The sequence below is a fragment of the Mugil cephalus genome, chromosome 5 (assembly GCF_022458985.1).
Source record: "Mugil cephalus isolate CIBA_MC_2020 chromosome 5, CIBA_Mcephalus_1.1, whole genome shotgun sequence".
In the NCBI taxonomy this organism is placed as follows: domain Eukaryota; kingdom Metazoa; phylum Chordata; class Actinopteri; order Mugiliformes; family Mugilidae; genus Mugil; species Mugil cephalus.
The window spans coordinates 27,653,791-27,674,520 of NC_061774.1; the positions used below are offsets into that span (position 1 = coordinate 27,653,791).

Consider the following 20,730-nt stretch of genomic DNA (forward strand, 5'->3'; position numbering starts at 1 on the left):
AAGATGTGATCATAAAAAGATATTTTTTTTTTTACATTTAATAAAATGTATGTAAATGTGCCATGAACTTCAAAAGTCCCTCAGTTATATATTAAACCCACTAATGGAAGCAAGGTTTGTTGTTATTTTACTGTAACACATTTTACAGTATGGAAACTGTAGTGGTGCAGTGACGTAAATAGAACTGTATAATACCTGTATTATAATAAATCTAATTAAATTAGATTCAGAGTTGAGCATAAATAGGATATAATTAGTTAACTCAACGTTAACTAACGCAGAGAAAGTAGAGGAAGAATAATTTCACGTCTTTGTGAATATTTGGTTTGTTTAACGTTTATACGTTGAAGTCACTTGTTTGGCTGAACTTCCTTTTTCTTCTCTTTCTTCTTCTCTGTTCCCTACGTCTCATCCCTCTCCTTTGTTGTCCTCCTTCGTTCTTCTTTTCCTGGTCCTCCTCTGTCTTCTTCCTCTACCGAATCAATGTTGGAGATAAAGATGAAGGAAAACTTTCTCATCTCCTCCTCCTCCTCCTTCTCCTCTTCATCATCTACCTTCTTCTCCCATTTCTTCTTCTTTTTTTCAATCATTCAGTATAAATAAAAGCTTCTTCTTCTTGGCATTTTGATGTAAAAATCTGGTCAGATCATTTTATTTAACGTCCATGGAAACAGTTAAAACCTCCTCTCTTCACCTCCCCCTGAGGAAAAGTGATACCGTTGAACCGTCCTTGTCCCGGTCCCATGTCAGCCTGCAGGACATTGTGGGGGACCAGCGTAGGTAAGATATGCATGCTGGGAAAACTTTTAGTCTCCAGTCAGCTCCCTGTTTTCACTCCATCTTTGCATCCATTTCAGTTCGTGTTTGGAAAGGTTGCCAACATTTAAACTCATCACTTAAGACGAGAGGCGACAGGATTGGTCTGGATTTTGTGGTAAAGCTGCAGCAAATTCCTAAGAATCCTGTTTCCCCCTTCTGCTAAATTTCATCTTTCACACTTCTGATAGTCCTGATTCACATCACTGACATCTTCATAAGTTATATCTGGTTAAATTAAACTAATCATGTCAGAGGGAGACAATAATAGACCCTAAGGCAAGATGAATAAATTAACTGGAGAACTGAATGTACTTTGAATGGATTTTGGCCATTTTTACAGAAAATATGCAAAGTTTTTGTTGGAAATGTATCATTTAAAATGCTCGAATAACAGGAAAATGGCATCTTAACCACATATAGTGAACATAAATTATCTTAACAACACATTTGATCTGTCTGATGATATTTTAAATGATTAAAAGTTAAGAGTATTTGTGAGGAATATTTTAAGATTTTTCTGAGCTACTATTATTATTATCAGAGGCAGAGGAGAATAAAATGTAGGTGTTACAATCTTAGTAATTATGAGATTAGTGATTTCAAAAGCAGGATATTGGTAATAAACTAAAGCATCTCAAAATGAAATCCACATAAACCAGGATTTATGTCCACAAGGCTCCAAACTCTCAGCTCTTAACACTAATCAGCGAACCTTTAACTGCGGAGGAATGACAGAAATTTTGCTGGGAATGTTTTGAAGTCTGCGGCCGTGTGGTCGAGGACGAACGATCCCGAGTCCTTTGTAATTATATTTGGGAAAAGGCTGGAATGTGTCACATTAAAGAGAGAAGTCTTGGTTTTCTGAGCATTCGCTTCATAGCTGCTCGAATCTTCTGTGTTTTTGAAAACATTTTTCTTTTCCAAGGATGAATGACTAAAGCCATACAAGAATGCAAAACCAACCGAGAGAAAAATACAAAATAAAAAATAAAAAAATGAGGTGCAAGAGCAATTTGTTAAATTAAAAGTTTTGAAACCTTAAAACCTTCTTTGAATTTAAAGATTACTCGTTGACTTTCAGATTCAATGACAGCTCCTCCTCCTCATCTGTTTGTGTTTCTTCTGTCAGAATAGCAGACCACACGTCATGCTAATGGAGTTCAGATATATGTCTGGGCTACTGCAAATCTCCCAAATGGTTTCAGGGTCTGGCCTCCAGGTTGTGATGAGTTTATGCAGACCAGCTGAAGGGGGGAGAGATGGAGCAGCAGTGTCATGTTTCTCTGAAAGCACTCCAGAGTTGTGCAGAGTTTCCTCGGGGCAGGAGGGCTTCCCCTTTTGTGTTGCGCTCATTTGCGTAGGACCCTCCTCCTCCTCTCGTTTCTGATTGGCCGGGACTCGGCGAAACATGTGGAAAACCCACTTCCAAACTTTCTCAGTTGGAGCACGACTTCCCAGCGCTGAGGAGGATGAAGTGAGCGGCAGCAGCTGAACGAGTGAGTAACAGCAACAAGGAGAAAGAAAGAGAGGATGAGATCTTAATTGTAGGCTTCTATATTTGTGTCCTGACCAGACGGGAGGTTTTCTCTTCTAGGTATTTGCTTTAGAAAACCAGCAGTTTTCATGATGGATTTGTTTGTGGTTGTTTGTCTTGTGAGGAATATTTTGAAAGATCATTTTCTCTCAGATAATATTTTTCACTTTGATGCTAAAATACTTTGTTGTAAAGTAATTTTAATATTAAAAAATGTGTCTTTTTCTTTGCAGGTGAGGGATTTTTTAGAAATGTCACATTAGCCAGTAAACAGAAGATTTTTTTTTTCTATCACTTTGCGTCACTATGCTGCTGACTCTGCTTCTGGTTGTGAGTCTTTGCTCTGAGACTCTGTCCTCTGAGCCATCATCAATAACCATCCCGTACCGGGTTTGGGAGGAGCAGCCGGCAGGGACCCAGGTCGGCCGCCTGTTGGACGACCTCCGGCAGAGGGACGAAGGTGGTCCTCTGGAGGATTTCCAGGTGGTGGAGCAGGGGAAAGCCCTTCCTTTCTCTGTCACGGCTCGGGAGGGGCTGGTCACCACCCAGGGCCGGCTGGACAGGGAGGAGCTGTGCCGGGGGTCGGACCTGTGCGAGGTGGCCTTCAGCGTCCTCTACAGGAAAAGCGGCGCTGTGAACTGTCTGCGCGTCCGCGTGGAGGTGATGGACCTGAACGACCACAGTCCCAGCTTCCCCAGCACTCTGCAGGAAGTGGAGATCTCCGAAACGGCCAGCCTCAGGTTGCGAATCCCTTTGGACCGAGCGGTGGATCCTGATGCGGGGCCCAACAGCCTCCAGACCTATACGCTGTCCATCAACCAACACTTTGCTCTGGATGTGACAACAGGTCCAGGTGGTGCAAAACAGGCGGAGCTGGTGGTTATCAAAGAGCTGGACCGGGAGGTTCAGGCCTCCTTTGACCTCACCCTGTTCGCATGGGATAAAGGGAACCCACCAAGGTCTGGGAGCACATTAGTTCGTGTTAATATTCAGGACTCAAACGATAACAGCCCCACGTTCGAGGACAGCAGTCCCACCGTGGAACTACCCGAGGATACAGCCCTGGGGACGACCATCATCAACCTCAAGGCCACTGACCCAGACCAAGGCGCCAACGGGGAGGTAGAGTACTCGTTCAGCAAGCACACACAACCTGAGGTTAAGAAACTCTTCTATGTGGATCCAGAAACCGGGGATGTGAGCGTCAAGGCGCCTCTGGATTATGAGGCCGGGTCGTCCTATGAGGTGATCGTACAGGCCAGCGATCGAGGGCCCAACGCAATCCCCGCTCACTGCAAACTACACGTCAAGCTCGTAGATGTTAACGACAACGCACCGAGGATACGAGTGCACCTAACGCAACACAACTTACCCGGCGCGACCGTGCTAGAAGGAGCGTCGGTCGGGACCTTCATTGCTATGGTGATGGTCTCAGATGCAGATTCAGGAAGAAACGGGGAAGTCGAGGCACACATTCAGGAAGACTCCGGGCCTTTCCGCCTTAAAAAGCACGATGGACGCATCTACACGATTGTCACGGACGGCGGTCTGGATCGAGAGAAGATGATGCAGTACAACATCACGCTCACCGCTCGGGATTTTGGATCTCCCTCACTGTCTTGCATTGAACATCTGTCCGTCTTTATTCTGGATGAGAACGACAACCCCCCGGTGTTCTCCGCCTCCATCTACAAGGCTACGATTAAAGAGAACAACAATGCAGGTGACCACGCTCTTAAAGTTGAAGCCCATGACGTTGACCTGGATTTCAGTGGCAGAGTGTCATACTTCATTGGCAACTCCATCGACCAGGAAAGCATAGCCCAGTCTTTCTCTATTCACCCAAAGACTGGCGTCATAAGTGTCCAGAAACCTCTCGACTACGAGGAATCACACCACTACTCTTTCATTATCGAGGCGGTCGACCACGGACATCCACCTCTCACGAGCACCGCCACCGTGCTCATCGACGTTGAGGATGAAAATGACAACTACCCGATCATTAAGGAGCCAAAACCGAGAAAGGGGGTTGCATCTCTAAGCGTACCTGTCAACGCATACAAGGGTGAGATCGTGACCGAGCTGGGGAATTACGTAGAAGACGAAGAAGCAGAAGAAGAAGTAAATCACTCTGCCAGAGATGGACTCATTGGATTCCTTGCATCAACGATAAAAGCTGAAGACCTGGACTCAGGACTCAACGGAGAACTCCAGTATCTCATCACTGATGGAAACCCGTATGGACTCTTCTGGCTGGATCAAGCTACGGGTCAGCTCTTTGTCAATACCACCAACGCCACCGAGCTCATCGGGAAAACCTTTAAGGTGGACATCGCTGTGTCTGACATGGGCACACCCAGCTTGTCCACCAAGTCCACTCTGGAGGTGACTTTCATCAACCTCAAGGACCACCTGAAGAACTCTTCGCCGGGACACCGCGGGCAGCTTAGCTTCACGATGATGATGGCGATCTGCCTGGGCGCTACATGTCTGCTGCTTCTGTTAGCCATCGCTTTGGTGACGACCTTCTGCCGCCCCGAGAAACGGGACAACAGGGCGTACAACTGCAGACAGGCCGAATCGAGCTACACCCGCCATCCTCGGCGCCCGCAGAAGAACATCAGAAAATCCGACATCCAGCTGATTCCCGTCATCAGGGGGCGAAAGGAAGAGCCTCCTGAGGACGACACTGAGACCCAGCCGCTGACTCCGCCTCCAACCTCAGACGATCAACAAACCGAGAGGCAATACGATTTCATACCATCGGTTGCGAACACAAGCTTCCACTCCCAAGACTACCGAGACGGGGATGCGACTCAACCCGTCACCCATCACGGCAGGACACTCAGGAAACCTGGAAGCATCGAAATCGACGGGACCTTGCCTCTGACGCCAGCCACATCGTACCGGACCCTTCGCAAAGCCAGAAACCCTTCATCGTCTTCCTCTGTCTCACACTCGAGCACCCTGAAGCGCCAGAAACGCCTCGAAGGGGACGAACAGCAGCCGCCGCCAACACGGTCGGCATCTCAAGCGACTCTCAGGAGGCCGAAGGCTTCAGACGGACGAGGGACGACCGACGACGCCGAACACCGACAGATGCTTCATAACCTGGTCCGCCTGTCCATGGCTGCGTTTGGGGACTCCATCGAGCTTTCCTCGGCTTCTCCAGAGGTGCAGGTGAGTTGTGGCGCCTTACTTTACCCACAACTTTTGACGTTCTGTGGTGCAGTCATGGTAACACGTTAGCAAACACATTACCCCTTTAAGACCTAAATATCCGCCTGCGCATAAAAAAGGCTTGCGGTAATTGAATTACTGTAACTCACCGATGGACAAAATTCAAAATGTGCCTAAACAAGGGAAGTTGAGGCAATGATGATGCACCGCTGCTGTTGGTTGCAGGTTGGGACCATGAAGACTTGGAAGAATTTGTTGGTAAAAATTAAGTTAGTTGTACCCTTGAGATGTCACAAAGGTCTTCCAGTCAAACGCACAACTTCCCAGTGTTGAGTCACACTTTGAATACTGTCTATAGCGCAAACCATTGTGAGTTACGGTAATTCAAAAACCACACTCTGTTCAATTTTAAAGGGTTAATGATTTCACTCGATCTGCAAGATGATTTCTTTTTTCAATGCGTTCTTATTCAAACTCTCCATTATGGCTTCAGAGTGAAGGCTGAGGTGTTGCTACTGTTGTAAATGCTATTTACTCACACGTGCCCCCCCTCCCCACCCCAACCCCCACAACACAAACCAGCTTCCCTTTCAGTTTCCCAGCAGCGTCTCTGCTTTTTCAGCCTTCTGCATGATGAGTTACTCAGACAGCCTGGAGGCTACAGAGTCGGGTGGAGGTGTATGTGTTGTTGGAGGTGGTCCAGCAGTTTATTCAGGTGCTCATGTGTCACAGGAAAAAAAAAAAATCCCCCGAGAAACTCTGACAGTCATTTTTTTTTTTCACCGAATATCACATATCATAATCATATTGAAACCAGTAGAGGAGAAAGAGGAGGAGGAGGGTGATCTCCTCTTATACTCTGTAGGGTGGGGGGTCTGAGGAGTAAGAGGAGGAGGAGGAAGGCGATGAGGAGGGTGATGGGGGTGAGTCCAGCCAAAGTAAGCTGTGATGTGTTTGTAGTGTAAGCTAACACCGCTCTGACATGCTGCTCTGTCACTGACAAATGGCTTTAAAGAAAAAAAAAAAATCACTTTTACTGAGCTGAGCTGCAGACGGAGCAAAGAAAAACACATCGGACAGAAAGAAACTCAGAGCAGCAGGAGACTGAAGCAGGGCCGACAATTTAATTTAAGTAGAAATAACTGAGCTGATGCTTTAAATCACGACTTTGACTGTTCTTCACTTTGGAGTGGATATTTACTCCCGTTTAAGTCACATTTATTACAGAACTAGTACTACTTCATCCTTTTATATCAAAATCTCTGATGGTGTTTTAGTAAATAACGTTACAGCCATTCAACCTGCGACAACAGATTTTTCTTTTGGCCTCTGAAAACAACAGTGTCGTCTGCGTATCAGCTGTTTTAGCTACAAAGCAACAGTCATTTTGTTCCTAAACCTGTTTGAGTAAAATCCATTTACATGTCGTGTCAATGACGTGTCGTGAAAATAGTTAATTATGAACAGGGCAACACATTTGAATGGAAGAGAAGTGACAAAATAAAGTAAAAGGATCAATGATAATGATATTAAAAAGCTTTTTAATCAACATTATTTAATTAGTTTGTTCCTTGGTGGATGAAAGAATCAAGAATATGCCAAGTCAGGAATCTTTTTGTTTAACTTTTGATTTTCATCTCCAGAGTGAAATTTCTGACCTTTTCATTTTGCCTGAAAACGAAACGCAATCAAACAACGATCTGAAAGTTACTGTAACGGAGCTGCAGATTTAGCTGATGATTCTTTGTCGGTTTATCTTCCAATTGTGGAAGCGTTAAAATGATATTGGAGGTGTTGCAGAGAGTGGGAATTAAAGAGTTTGAAGGACATTAGGAACAACTTATACACATTCTAAGAACGTTTAGCTGTCTGGGAATTTGTGGTCCTAATGTAGCCCAAGTAGGTTGAGCTTTTAGAGAGTAGACAGAGAAAATTAAACCTTGTAATAATGAAAATCCATTTTAAAAACCTCCAAATTGTTTCATAAAATCTTGCTGAGCTGCTGAAACACAGACCGACATCCATCATCACCATCGAGGCCGAAAGTCAGCGCCAACGCCCAGCAGACGGAGAACAAAGACCTCGACCAGGACCGACGTTCACGTGAAACCCATTAGAAAAACTTTTTTTTTTTTTTTTTTTAAACCAGCCCCCCCATCCTCAGTCAGCCCAGTTGGCACTCCCTCTGTCTTCAGATGTTTCTCTCCTCCCTCGAGGTCGTAGAGGAAGAGGCCTGCTGGACGCCAGGGAGGCTGGGGGAGGGAGAGGTGGATGGGGGTGAGGGTGGAGGGGGACGGGGGGGTTTAGCATTCACCTCCACCTCAACACTCACACACTCACTCATGGGCCGTGTCCACCACTCGTCCTCCACTCGTCCATATTTCTGCGTCCATCCTGGAAGGAAACCGGCCAGAGAAGAATAGGCTTTTACGTAGAGGCCATTTCCTGTCCCTGCAGCCGCATGCACGTGCAAAAACACACAAATCTCCCGGCTTAAACAAAGTCATAAATTAGCTTGCGCGCACACACGAACACACACACGAACACACACACCTTTTCCCAAAGTATGTGTGTGTGTTTCCTCCCTGGCGTACAGTGTGTATCCGCTGTATAACAGAGCTGTCAGCAGAAAACCTCTGAGCAGTGAGACGGACGCAGCCGCTCGGTTCTCACACTGTAAAACACAAAGAGAGAAAATCACGTTCTACCTGAGTGTTGCTGAAATCAGCTGCACTCATTGTTCGAGCAAGTTGAACAAACAGGAGACACAAACTCACTGGTGCACATCAGGTCAAATAAGAGAGGACATACTCTCATCAAAAATGCTTCAGACGGAGAGGACGCCTGGTTATATCGCCACTAAAATGGACAGTAGAGTCTAGACCAGAGACTGTATATAAATATGAACTCCACGTCTCCACTTCCTCTCATTGACCAAACTGACGCTACTTCCCCGGGGATACGGGCGGCGCCATCTTGTGACTTTGGAGCCAGAATCTGGTCAGTACAGTCTGAGGGCGATGCCGCGATGTCAAAGCCCCGCCCACACTTCCTCCAGACTCACTCGCATTTTCGTTCAGTTTCGAAACGTTGGATGATACACTGCACTTATTTTTAACCTCCTGTGACCAGGTGTCCTCATATGGGGACATTACCTCTTAGGTCTGCTTCATTTAGACCTGTTGTCCTCATAATGAGACACTTTTATCTGCCATATTCTGGTAGCAAAGGGTCAATACACTTGTTTATTTATTCTTATTAACTTCTCTAGTTTGATATGACATGAAAATGTAACAAATTCACAAGAACACGTTTGAGGACATTGGGATTTCATTGTTTCCACTTTTGCTTTTGTTTTAAAATAAACTGTTTTATATTTTGGCTCACATTGGGGAATTAAAATTGTAGTATACAGTGAACTAATTCCTGTGTCCTTGTCTCAGCTATTCCCAAATTCCTGATGGATGATTGTTATTTAATGTTAACACGGTTTTATTGTATTATTTGTCATGTTTTCTCGATAAAAGTCGACCTATGTGTTAAAGTTGAAGGATGAAAGATTATTATTAATGTTTTTTGGATGATCTGAGAATACGAGACGGTGATGCTAATATTCCCTGGAAGTCAGACCAACTTCCTCACCCAAGCCTTTTTTTTTTTTTGTTAAGTTGGAGTCTAGAGTCTCTCCGTTGGGAACTGATTCTGCTCCTGCAAAAATGTATATCAGATAATTGTGGACAGGACTTTATGTGTCTCACAGGATTTATGAGCTTTAAATGATCTAAATAAAAGTATCCATAGGTTATTAACTTGGCACAAATTGTGTTGCAGCCTCCTGCCTTTGCTCATTTCCTGTCTTTCCACTACGATCTACCAAAATAAAAACACAAACTTTTTACAGATCAAAGTTTAGCAAAGACAGCCATTCTGCAAAGTATCTCTTACTGCACGTAACTAATGTAATAAAAAGTAAAGTGTTGACGTTGTTTTCTGACTTGTCTGACCCTCCTCTTCCTCCTCTTCCTCCTCTTCCTCCCTGCAGCAGATCTCCCAGCTCCTCTCTCTCCTCCACCAGGGCCAACTACAGCCGAGAACGAACTTCAGAGGAAACAAATACTCGCATCGCAACGGCAGGTCAGTCTGACTCTTCTCCCTCCTCCTCCTGTACTGTACATCCCTCCATCCTCCTCCTCTCAATGTTCAGACACAACCACAAAACAAACCAGAAATCAGTTTCATGCAAAATCAGCTTTTATTAAAAAAAAAAAAATCATGAATTCTCCTGAAAAACTGACGTGTATCTTTGACAAACATTAGTTTACTTGAATTTTTAAAAGTTAATTTTGTGCCTGAGTGGTTTTAGCTTGGGATAATATTTATTAACATTACAAAACACCATGAAGTTGCTTTTTTTGCAGAGTTAGCTTCTTTAATTAAAACCATTCGGCTAAGGTAGCTAGGTCATCATTAACAGTTCTAATTAGAGCAAATCGTCATGAGAAGCTGTGAGGTTTGTGTCATCTCATGATTAATACTGGGCAACGCAGCATCAGCTGAACATCAGAAGAGTCATGAAGGAGGATTTAAAGCAGCACTGTTCTATTGTGCTATTAAAATACATTCACTCCTAGTGTTCCTAATGATCTGGCAAGTGGCTATAAGTTTACTGACCGGTGGAGGAGGCGGCTACGTGTCGAGCTGCAGGAATAGAAACGTTTGCTTTTAGCTGATGAACGTCTTCCTCCATGTTTGTGACCGACTGACCCGCTCAGCAACACACAAACAGGACACAAAGTCAAAGAGTCAGTGTCACAGGAAGAGTGTCTCATAACCCCGGAGCGTGGAGGCGTCGGTGGAGGCAGGTTACGGCAGCTCCGTCGAAATGATTCAGCCTCCGACAGGAAGCAGCCACCTCAGCGTCAAACAAGACAAATGTTCATGTGTTTGTGTGTCGAGCGTCATCATTGCTACTCTGCTGCTTTATCTGTTAGATGAAAGTCAATGGGATGTGGACTATGTTTGCTTCACCTGTGAGATCACCTTTATCTGTCTGAGCCTGCCGGGCTCAGGCTGTGGTTCATTATCAATGGATTTGTCATCTGGAACCTCAGGAATGTTTTTATCACTGTGTTATCTCCAACACACCAAACCTCTGGCTTTGTATCTTTAGATACTAGTACAATCGGGTATTCTTTAAAAAGTGTCTCAGTTAAAGGAAACTGTTCTCATTCTTTCTTTTATCATAATTTGTTTTAATTTGTATATATAAATATAATATATATTTTAAATCCTTATATTAATCAATCGTCCTTTAAAAGCAGATCATAGTAGAAGCAGTTAAATGTTTGAAGGTTGTAAGACTGAGCATAAAATATCAAATCACGACAATGTTTTCAGATGATTCTAAACATTCTTACATTGATGTGTGTATTGTTATTATAATTGCCTACTTATTTTTACATATTCTTATTGCCTACATTGTTCTGAACACTGGTACACTTTAAGTAGGAGCTGCTTTAACAAAAAAATTATTTCCCCTTGCGATTAATAAAGTAATTCTGATTCTTTTTGTGAATTTTGTTTTATATAAATGGACTTTACTTCGTAGTCAGGATGTATAGTGGAAATACTGACCTACAAAAACTTTTTGTCTTGCATTTATGAGGCAAACGTGAGCTATGATATTGAACGCCTGAATGTGGTTGTACATGTTTGTGTGCAGATACGGAGGTCAGGACTGTTCTGACTGGCAAAGCACCAAAGACAGTGGACACGGCGAGAGTGAGGCCGGAGACATGGACTGGGAACCAGGACGAGACTCACCCATAGACCCCCAACTAGAAGAGGGGCTCAACAACCTCCTCACCCACCACGGTAAGCGCAAGAAAACAAGCTTCTGGGGTTTTGTGTGTTGGACCAACTGGCACAAAGGTCGCTACCAAATGAAAAGCCCACCCAGACACTTGAGACATTTACATAACTAACAGTTCTCTGTCTAAATAACAATCATATCCAAGTAATTGCAACTGGAAAATGTTTCTGAAAGTCCCAGTTAGCGACTAGCTGCTAAAATGTAGAGGAGGGTTTGACAAACAAGCAAACATGGACGACTCGCTGCAGTTAAAGTCTGTTCTCAAAGGTGATCAAAGGCTGGAATGTAAAACATGGTGATGTATATTTGAATTTATGACGAATGTCTAACTCTCATTTATCCAACCAAATAATTTACTGCTTTTGAAGCCATTGCTTGTGTTTTTTTTTTTGTTTTGTTTGTATATGCAAGGAAGTGTAAAAACGTACATACTGAATAAACTTTACACAGTATGTTATTCTGCAAACAAACAAAAAAACAAAACAAAGAAAAACATGCAGAGTTTTGGTATCAGGACTAATAGTTTTTTCAGTTAATGTTGGTTTGCCTTTAAAGTCTGCACTGTTTTTCCTTTCTATTTTTATTCTAATTTTAATGTAAACTGACCCGGTGTCACCGGCTTTAGCTGCGACCTCGTGGTGAAAGTCTTTGATTTCTTTCGGACAAAAGCCGTCGCACTTCAACCCCTGTTGAACATACAGACCGGTCACTTACAATGAACACACGCAGAGACAACTGTGGAAAAACAGGAAGACACAAGGAAATAACACAGTGGCAGGTTATATGTCCACATCCACCCACGCACCCCACTCATCTGGCTTTCTTACTCTTAATATTTATGAGAGTGGAGCAGCTGAAAGACGTGTTTTTCTTTCATTTCAAATACAAAATGATCATGAGCGTTATTAGCATGTTAATGAGTCATCTGCTGTAATCACCACATTGTTTGAAGCCTGTTTGTGCCTTTATCAAACGGTGTAATTAAATTAGTGTTTTGTGACTAGCAAATAAAGGTTATTATCATAGCCCCATTAGCCTTATGGTGTTGGAAGCATGCTAGTGCCATTAGCATTCATGGTGTAATTTAAAGTGATGATTTAGCTTGTTTGTGTGCCACTGCTTCTTAGTAGCATGTTAGCTTTTCTCAACGCTATTAGTATGTTTTAGCTACCAGCTCGTTTTAGCTATTAGCATATGGCGTTATTAACATTGAAGGATTAAAGTTAATTAACGTTTATGGCTCTAAATAATAGATAACGATAATATCAAGTGTGACTTCCTTGATATTATATTATAGCACTGATGTTGTAATTTAAACTGATAATGTAGCTTGTTTGTGTGTTAACTGCTACTGCTTAGTAGCATGATAGTAGCTTTTCTCAACGCTATTAGCATGTTTTAGCTGCTAGCGCGTTTTAGCTATTAGCAGATGGTGTAATTAACATGGAAGGGTTAACGTAACATTTATAGTTCTAAATAATAGATAATGATAATATGGCTTCATGCAGTTCTTAATGGTGGTGGTGTTATGGTGTAATTAGTATTTTTCTGTAGCATGTGAGCATGTAGTGATTTTAAACAATGTAGTGGTCTCAGCATGATAGAGCTATTATAAACTCTGTCTGTTTGGTTCATTAGATTATAGTGTCTTTTACAATCATGGGCTTGTTATCATTACCATACAATGACCACGAGTGTTATTAGCATGGTAGTTACTTTAGCATGTTAGGGCTCTTAGTATGGTATTAAAGCATAAGACTTAAGACACTGTTTACTTATTCCAAGTTTGGGAAAATTATCTGTTACATGGTGCAGAATTAGAGAAGAATATATTAAAAAACAATAACAAATCTGAAAGAATGCACAAAATAAACAAAAAAAAAAAAATAATAAAATAAATCAGGCTGTGCAACAACAGCAGCTTCATATCTTCATTTTTATTACTGAACCTTGGGCTCCGTATTTTCCAAAGATTTTTTTTTAGCTGCCAAACACACTTGAGGTTCATTGTTTAGCTGGGAATTCCTCAGCAGTGTGAAGGCCGACACTTGGTCCGTGCAGCGTCTGGAGAGCGTACAGTAGGTGTGTTAAACAGTTTCTTCCTGGCATTGTGGCGCTCAGAGCCTCGGGGGGCGAGAAGAGGGGCTTACCGACGGATGATGGCAGATCGAGCTTCGCTTCATGACAGGACAAGAGAGGGAAACAAAGAGTGTGTGGGAGTTTGTTGTGTGTGATGCTTGACTCACCTTCTAGCCTGCAGCCTTCAGCCAATGTAACACACACCGGAGTAATGACAACTCGGTGTGTGTTTAAGCTTTGATGACACCATTGAGGCAACACATTCCTCTTTTCGTGCCTTGTATTTCTGACCTGTATCCGTATGAATCACAGGCTTAAATACCAGCTTCTTTGTTCCTATCTGAAGATGATGTTATGTGCGCCGAGGGCAGAGTTTCATTTGTATTTATTGGATTATGAAACCAAAATATGTATAAAACTCTTTCTTAACACTGCTGCTGTTTGCAAAGTGCTTCATTAGTGTAAGATGGTAGCGTCCATTTTCAAGATATTTGGGCTTCATTTCTTATGCCTTCTCGCCTTGTTTACGTGATGTTCACAATATGTTTGGAAGAGATTTTTTATTTAGAATTACGATGGCAGCACATTATTCATAATAAATAAAGTAATAAAATGACAAAACAATTGAAGTTCAATCCATTAATTTGTTTACCTGACACATAAAATATTTAAGAAGTTTTATCCTGAAAAAGATTAAATAAAAATACAGATTTTTTTGTCCAAAGAATAAAAGGACAAAACAAAACTGCTAAGTTGCTTTGCTTTGATAACAACCTCTAGCTTCCTGCTTCTTCCTGTTGTCCAACCAATTATAAAACGCAGCGTCAACATCCCTAACGACAATGTGATGTCACTGCCAGTGGTTACAAGATGCTTCATCAGTGCAAAATGGTAGCGCCCATTTTCCTGTGTATTTTGGCTTCATTTCTTGGATGCAGTAATATTATGACTTTTGACCATTGCAGTTTAGTTGTGTAGGATTTTTGTAGTTTTATCCTATGTCTAAGATAAAGGTTGATCATTTTTACATTAAATGTTTAACTTGCTAAACCCTGCTAGCTCCTTGCAGCAGTATTCCCACGATTTAAGCTGCAGCCACATATAAAACACTGTTCGTCATTCATCTCTTTGTAGATTATGTTCGGTCTCTGGTGGACGTTGCACTCATATCTTCTTTCATCTGAATTGAGCCTTTTTTGCATCTCACAGTGGTTTTCTCATAAACGTTCATTTTCTCTTGCAACATGTTGAACCTTAAGCTCAGGACTCTATCTGAAAAGGGCACTAGTTTTGTTTGATTATTTTCTTTGCAGTGACCACAGAGGTTTAGTCAGAATATGTTGAGAATTCTCCAGGAATGCTTCATCTGCAACAACAGATTACATTGAGCTTGAAGGGCAGGTGGGACAGAGGAGACAAACAGATTTGTTGTGGTGCAGCAGTTTTCAGATTCTGTAGAAAATGTTGTATTATTGAAATAAGTGGCATTGGTGCCTTAAGATAACACACAGTTCACACATACAGAAGTGTTTTGCAGAGCCATGCGCACATAATGTGGAATTAAAGGGCCGTCTATGTCCCGAGGCTTTCATCAGGCTTCATGTTTTTAGTTGTGAAAAGCTAAAACTTTTGCAATGACAGAGTGTCTTCAAATGGTTCCTTGAGGAACGCCTAGATAGATGCCAAGTTTGAGCTTGAATTTTCAAACAACAACCCCTAATTTTATAAGAATAAGAACAAGTGTTAACTTGATGTATGGTCATTCCCTTCCTTTAGTCCACCATGAAGCATGAGTTACAAGTTTATACCACAGATAAAAAAAAGGGGGTTGAAGTGGTTTAATTTCCAGGCTAAACTTTGGGGTTAAACAGCCGACTTTTATCTGTGTGGGATCGCCTGAAACTCGACACGTTTGGTCATTTAAAGAGGATTTCGTGTTTGGAGGACATGTGGTGAAAACTGCCAAAACAAAGGGAGGAAAGGGGGCGGATTGGGTGGGGGTAACTCTGAGGGCGGTCTGTACCACACTGGGTATAAACTGTGTATGTGTGTGTTGGTATGTTAATTCCCCCATCTGGTTGTGGTTAGATGAAGGAGACCACAGCTCTTCATCAGACTTTACCAAAAGTCAAAAGACTGCTGCAGTTCATCTGATGGATTCTGGTTATTTTGCAGAGACATATTTTACATTTAACTGAATATACTAAGAAGGGTTTCATTTAATAGTTTTAAAAGATCTTGTCAAATTTTCAATATTGAAGGAGTTTAGTTTAATTATTTTCAAGATTCAAGATCGCTTTATTGATCCCTGCAGGGAAATTATTTCGACAACATAGTCACGAGTTAAGAAAAACAAATATGAACAAGACATAGACATAGGAATATGTGTAAAATAAAAGTGCAGGTCTAATTTCAATATACTGTAATATACAGTGAAAATGTCCTTAAAGTGGCCATAGAGAATTTGCTGTAGTTTATTTTTCTCATGAAAGTTTAGATTTATCTAAAGTAGGGAAATAAAAATGTATGTAGTTTGGGAAGTCAGGAAGTGATCAGTGCATCAGTAATGATGTGGAAAGCAAGTAGAGTCTGAAGTGTGGATTAGTACTAATTTTATCCTACAGGGGGCAGCAACACACACTGTTGTGTCAAAATGGCCAAAAATCACAAAAGATGCAGAAGAAGAAAAGAAGCAGAACAAAACAAAAACAAGAAACTGGTCAAATTCAGGGTTAATGTCGTCCCAGCACTTTTGTACATTTGTTCGTAAAGCTAATGCTGTATTTTTTTTTAATTGCACTGTTTTCTATTTTATTTTACTAGATAATATTTATTGTTATTTTAATCTAATCTTATTACATTTTATATTTCTTGTGTTTTTTTAAGAGTGTTTCTTTTATGTGCTAAGCTACTGTGGCCAAGTAATTTCCCCCGTTGATCATTAAAGTCTAAGTCTAACCAAGTTATCTGCATTTATAGTCAACATGAAATCAAGTTAAGAACTGAGCAGAAATCTCTCAGAGCAGCTGACAACTTTAAAAACATGCTCTCAAGGTTCATTTAAAACAGAGAAACAACTAATTAATCGCACGATTAATCTATTGACACTAAACTAAACAAAAGCTGCTTGTTTATGTTAATGTATTTAAGTTTTATAAAGTTTATAAAAAGCAAAGGCTCTATGGCGCCTTGTGTTTCACAAACATTTCTTTGTGTGTGAACAGACGTTTAGAGCAGCAGGTCAAACCACGTTGATCCACTGTTGTGATGCTGCTTTCTCTTCTTCACGTGATCCGCTGTAAATCTGAACTGATCCCCGACGCACGTCGAGAAGATATTTCTCTCTTAAATTAGATCAGAAGAAGCTTAAATAGCCCCGATGGGAAATCAAGCTGTCACACCAGGAAGAAGAGGAGATAAACAGGACGTGATGAGGATAAGAAGAGGGAAGTTTTTTTATTTTTAAAACTCTGCAGCAGATGAAAAAAAAAATGAAATGAGACATATAATCATGTGAGCTCAGTGGGTTTGTGTGTTTTCTGTACGACACGCCCGGCGTTGATGCGTCTGCCTGTCGGCGGCGAGCGGCCTGGAGGTTTTTCTTTTCACAGCGTTGTGGACGTGATGTTTGGCGTGTGTTGGGAGAGTGCAGGACGCCGTGGATGGCAGGAAAGGCCTGTTTTCAGCTGCCAGATAAAACCACTGCGTCGTTTCCTTCTCCTCGACGCCTCGTTGTCATGTAACAGTAACAGGCAGAGCTGGGATTTTATCTCTAACCTGCACCTGTGGAAAACCAAGAAACGTTTCTGTTGCTTCACACCAAATAAATCCTGAATGGAGCTGAACGACGCTGAAAGATTTGCGTCTGAAACTCGTTTTTTATAAGATTTCGAGATGTTCCCTCTATCCTGGAGACTAATTATTGAGGTGCGTTCAGAGTAACCACCTGGTGGAGCTTTGAAGCTGAACTCATCATTTAAACAACAGTTTTCTTTAAGAATTTTTATTTGTCAGCCGCAACCGTACAGAAACATAAGATGGAAATTATACACTCAGGTCCTGCATTATTTCCCTTAAGTAACTATAGTGTAAAAATATGAATAAAAACAGTGTAAGACATTTATTTAGCCCACGTGTGGGAAATGAACTTGTCACAGTAGCACCCAATTAGGTAATTAGGTAAGAAATATATACAACAATAACAAACAATAAAAGGTGATATTAAAATTGAAAAATAATGTACAAACTATACAAGAATATAACAGCACTCTGACATTCAGTATGTATAGTGGTGGGAATTAAAGGAATGCTAAAAAACTGTAATGCAATAGATGCATGCAATAGATAAAAACAGTATAGATAAGAATAAAAGTGGAAATATGAATAAAAACAGCAACAAAACAGCACGAATTTGTGCAAGTTTGTGCAAATCACACATCTCCACCAGAGTTTAACTTTATCCATTTGGGTTAATCTGTCAGTAACTCCTCTCTGCAGAAAAAAGAAACGCCTGGATTCAATTCTGCAAAGGTCGTGCAGTTCAAACATGTTCTGTGGATTTTCTCTTCCTGCAGATGACGTTTTCTCCGAGGTCAGCGACCCCGCCTGGATGGCCAGACTCTCCCTGCCGCTCGCCGGCGATTACCACGACAACATGTTCGTCCCCACCGGCCCCCGGTCGCCTGAAAGCGAGCTCCTCCCTCGGGACGGCCTGGACTCCTCCTCCTCCTTCTCCACATTCGGTAAAAAAAAAACAAAATCATCCAGTGAAAGATCAAGATGTTTTTAATTAACATGTTTCACTATAAGAGAAATCGCTTGTCCTCCAGGTAAAACCCCAGAGAAGGACGGTCCTCTGGGTGGAGCTCTGCTGTCAGAGGTCAGCACTTTGTTCGAGATGCTGATGACGCAGAAGGCCGACGCCCACCCGGGCCCTCGGCCCGACGTCCTGTACCGACTGTCGGCAGCGTACCGCCGCTCCCTGGGCCTGGACGCCACCGCCCCCGCCGCCAACACGGCCGCCAACAAGGCCGCCAACACGGCCGCCGCTAAGAACTCTGGGAACGCTGAGAAGAGGTCGGGCCTGGCCGCGCCCTCAGGACTTTATCAATAAGTGACTGAACACTGGAAAAGACAGACGTGTCTACAGGCTTTACGAGATTAAAAGATCGGAAACTGTAAATAAAACCACACTGAGTCTGTAGAGTCAGAAATACAAAGGGATGTGTCACTTTCAACACTTCTGAAGGTCTGAAGACACGTAGAGAGGATCAGGGAAATGGATTTTTAAAATGTACCGCGACAGCATCGTAAATATTGAGCCATTCTTTGACCCGTAGGGAGGATGGAAGGTGAAGTCGTGACGTTGTCTACAGGTGGAGATTCGTAATATGGTTAGAAAAATGGTTAGTTCAGTTTGGTGGTGGCGAATGAGCACGTTGAAAGGATTAAGTAGCAAGAAGAGAGAGAAGGAAGAGATGAAAGTTCTTTAAAGTAAACACGTTTATTCAGATTAAAAAGCCGCCGGTCGGACCTAAAGGTTGAGCACGTCCAGAGCAGAACGAAAAAGGAGGTAGAAAGTAAAACAAATTTCAATATGTAAAGCAACAGGATGAGCTTCTTAGCCTCCCAGCTAATAGTAGCTTCTTATAGCTTCGCTTAGGCTCCCAGCTAGCTCATTGTAGCTTCCTAGCCTCCCAGCTAGCTCCTTCTAACTTTCTGGCCTCCCAGCTAATAGTAGCTTAGCTTCCTATCATCCCAGCAAATAGTAGCTCCTTAGCTTCCTAGCCACCCAGCTAATAGTAGCTTCTCCTGCCTTCCTAGCCTCCTGGCTAATGGTAGCTCCTCCTAGCTTTGTAGCATCCCAGCTAATAGAAGCTTCTCTTAGCCTCTAAGCTGATAGTAGGTCATCCTAGCTTCCTAGCCTAGTAGCTAGCTCCTAGCTACAATGGCAGCAGAGCTCTTTATTTCTAGGACCAGGATGTGGAAACTAAAACGCCAGTGCAAGTCTTCACTGAATAGATTCAAAAACCACAGACGAGGGCGAATAAACTGTTTGCTCCATTTGTATTTACTCCCCTGGATGCTGTAATGTTGAATGAATGACACCATTCTTATTATTTAGTTCATCTTTGAGGCTGATCTGCTCAGACCAGTTCACATATTCATTATACAGATGTGTTGGAAATGACAAATCCAGTTCACATGGTGCTACAGTGCCTTTTAAACGATCAATAAATCAAGATGCTTCAGTCAGGTTCAGGGTTTAAAGCTGATTAAAGGAGCAGAGTGGAAGTAATTAAAGGCTGAAAGAGAAAGGTCTGTTTATTTACGTTACGTGCAGTAAAACTGAATCTGAAAATGTTTCTGTTTCGCCTGAAAGCGACAAAACTTTACAGCATTGTTCTGACCTGAGACGCGGAGCAGCGGCAAAGACAGACGACGTCCGTCTGTCAGGATAATGAACACTGTTGTTGAGTTTTTGGCAGGCTGAAATCAGACCGAGGAAACGCGGCTTTGTCTTTTAGTTTTTCCTCAAGACTAAACAACAACAGGCTGAACGAAGAGAAGACAAAGTGTCTGAACTTCCTCCTGAACGTGAAGCAGCAAAAACCCAAAAAAACCCTCTGGTAGTTGATGAACTTTCCTCTAAAGACGTCTCATTTATTGCCTTACTTCAAAACAAAACAAAAGAAAAAAGAAGCACTTTGTACATAGTTTTGTCTTTTTGTAAACTTTGGCATTATTAAGTCTTTTTTATTATTATTGATTGAAAACAACTTTTGTACCTTTTGCATTAAAATGTTCATTAAGTTTAAACTTGTCGTTCTTTATTTGACGTGTACCAGAACTTCCACCTTCATTTAGAACTTCATTGGCAAAACGTCAAATTTAATGATATGGGTTTTTTTTAAGTGTCTGTGTGCAACTGTGCAAACTGCATCATTTGGGATTCGACGTCTCTCATCTCGGTCTTATTTTGGGATGGAGATCATATTTATCCCGGGTTAGATTGATGCTGGTTTCAGACTAAGGGTGAACCTCAAAGCGACACAAATGGTCTGAGGAGTCACAGGCTGTGTGGATGTGAGCTGAGGTGGTTTGTTGGTGCAGAGCGCCCTCTGGTGTTTAAAAGACGCACTCACAGCGGCGTGAGATTTCAGAAAGCTTCAAACTTTTAGCCTCTGATCTCATCGGGATCTCATCTCTTTAGCAGACTTTTAGAATGAAGTGAAGAATATTTAGG

The 20,730-nt window shown here is 42.2% G+C and overlaps 1 protein-coding gene across 3 annotated transcripts; it reads left to right on the forward strand.

Moving 5' to 3' along the window:
• The first annotated feature begins 2,167 nt into the window (after nt 1–2,167).
• Nucleotides 2,168–20,171, forward strand: pcdh12 (protocadherin 12). Of its 3 annotated transcripts, none has more exons than XM_047584740.1 (6): nt 2,168–2,315; nt 2,587–5,533; nt 9,576–9,667; nt 11,256–11,407; nt 18,059–18,226; nt 18,314–20,171. In XM_047584740.1, exons 2-6 carry the CDS (start codon nt 2,660–2,662, stop codon nt 18,595–18,597), a joined length of 3,570 nt encoding a protein of 1,189 aa, XP_047440696.1. In that variant the 5' UTR covers nt 2,168–2,315; nt 2,587–2,659; the 3' UTR covers nt 18,598–20,171. The 3 variants fall into 3 exon arrangements, with proteins under 3 accessions (XP_047440696.1, XP_047440698.1, XP_047440697.1); XM_047584742.1 differs by having other exon boundaries at nt 9,579–9,667; XM_047584741.1 differs by having other exon boundaries at nt 2,248–2,413.
• The last annotated feature ends 559 nt before the right edge of the window (nt 20,172–20,730 follow it).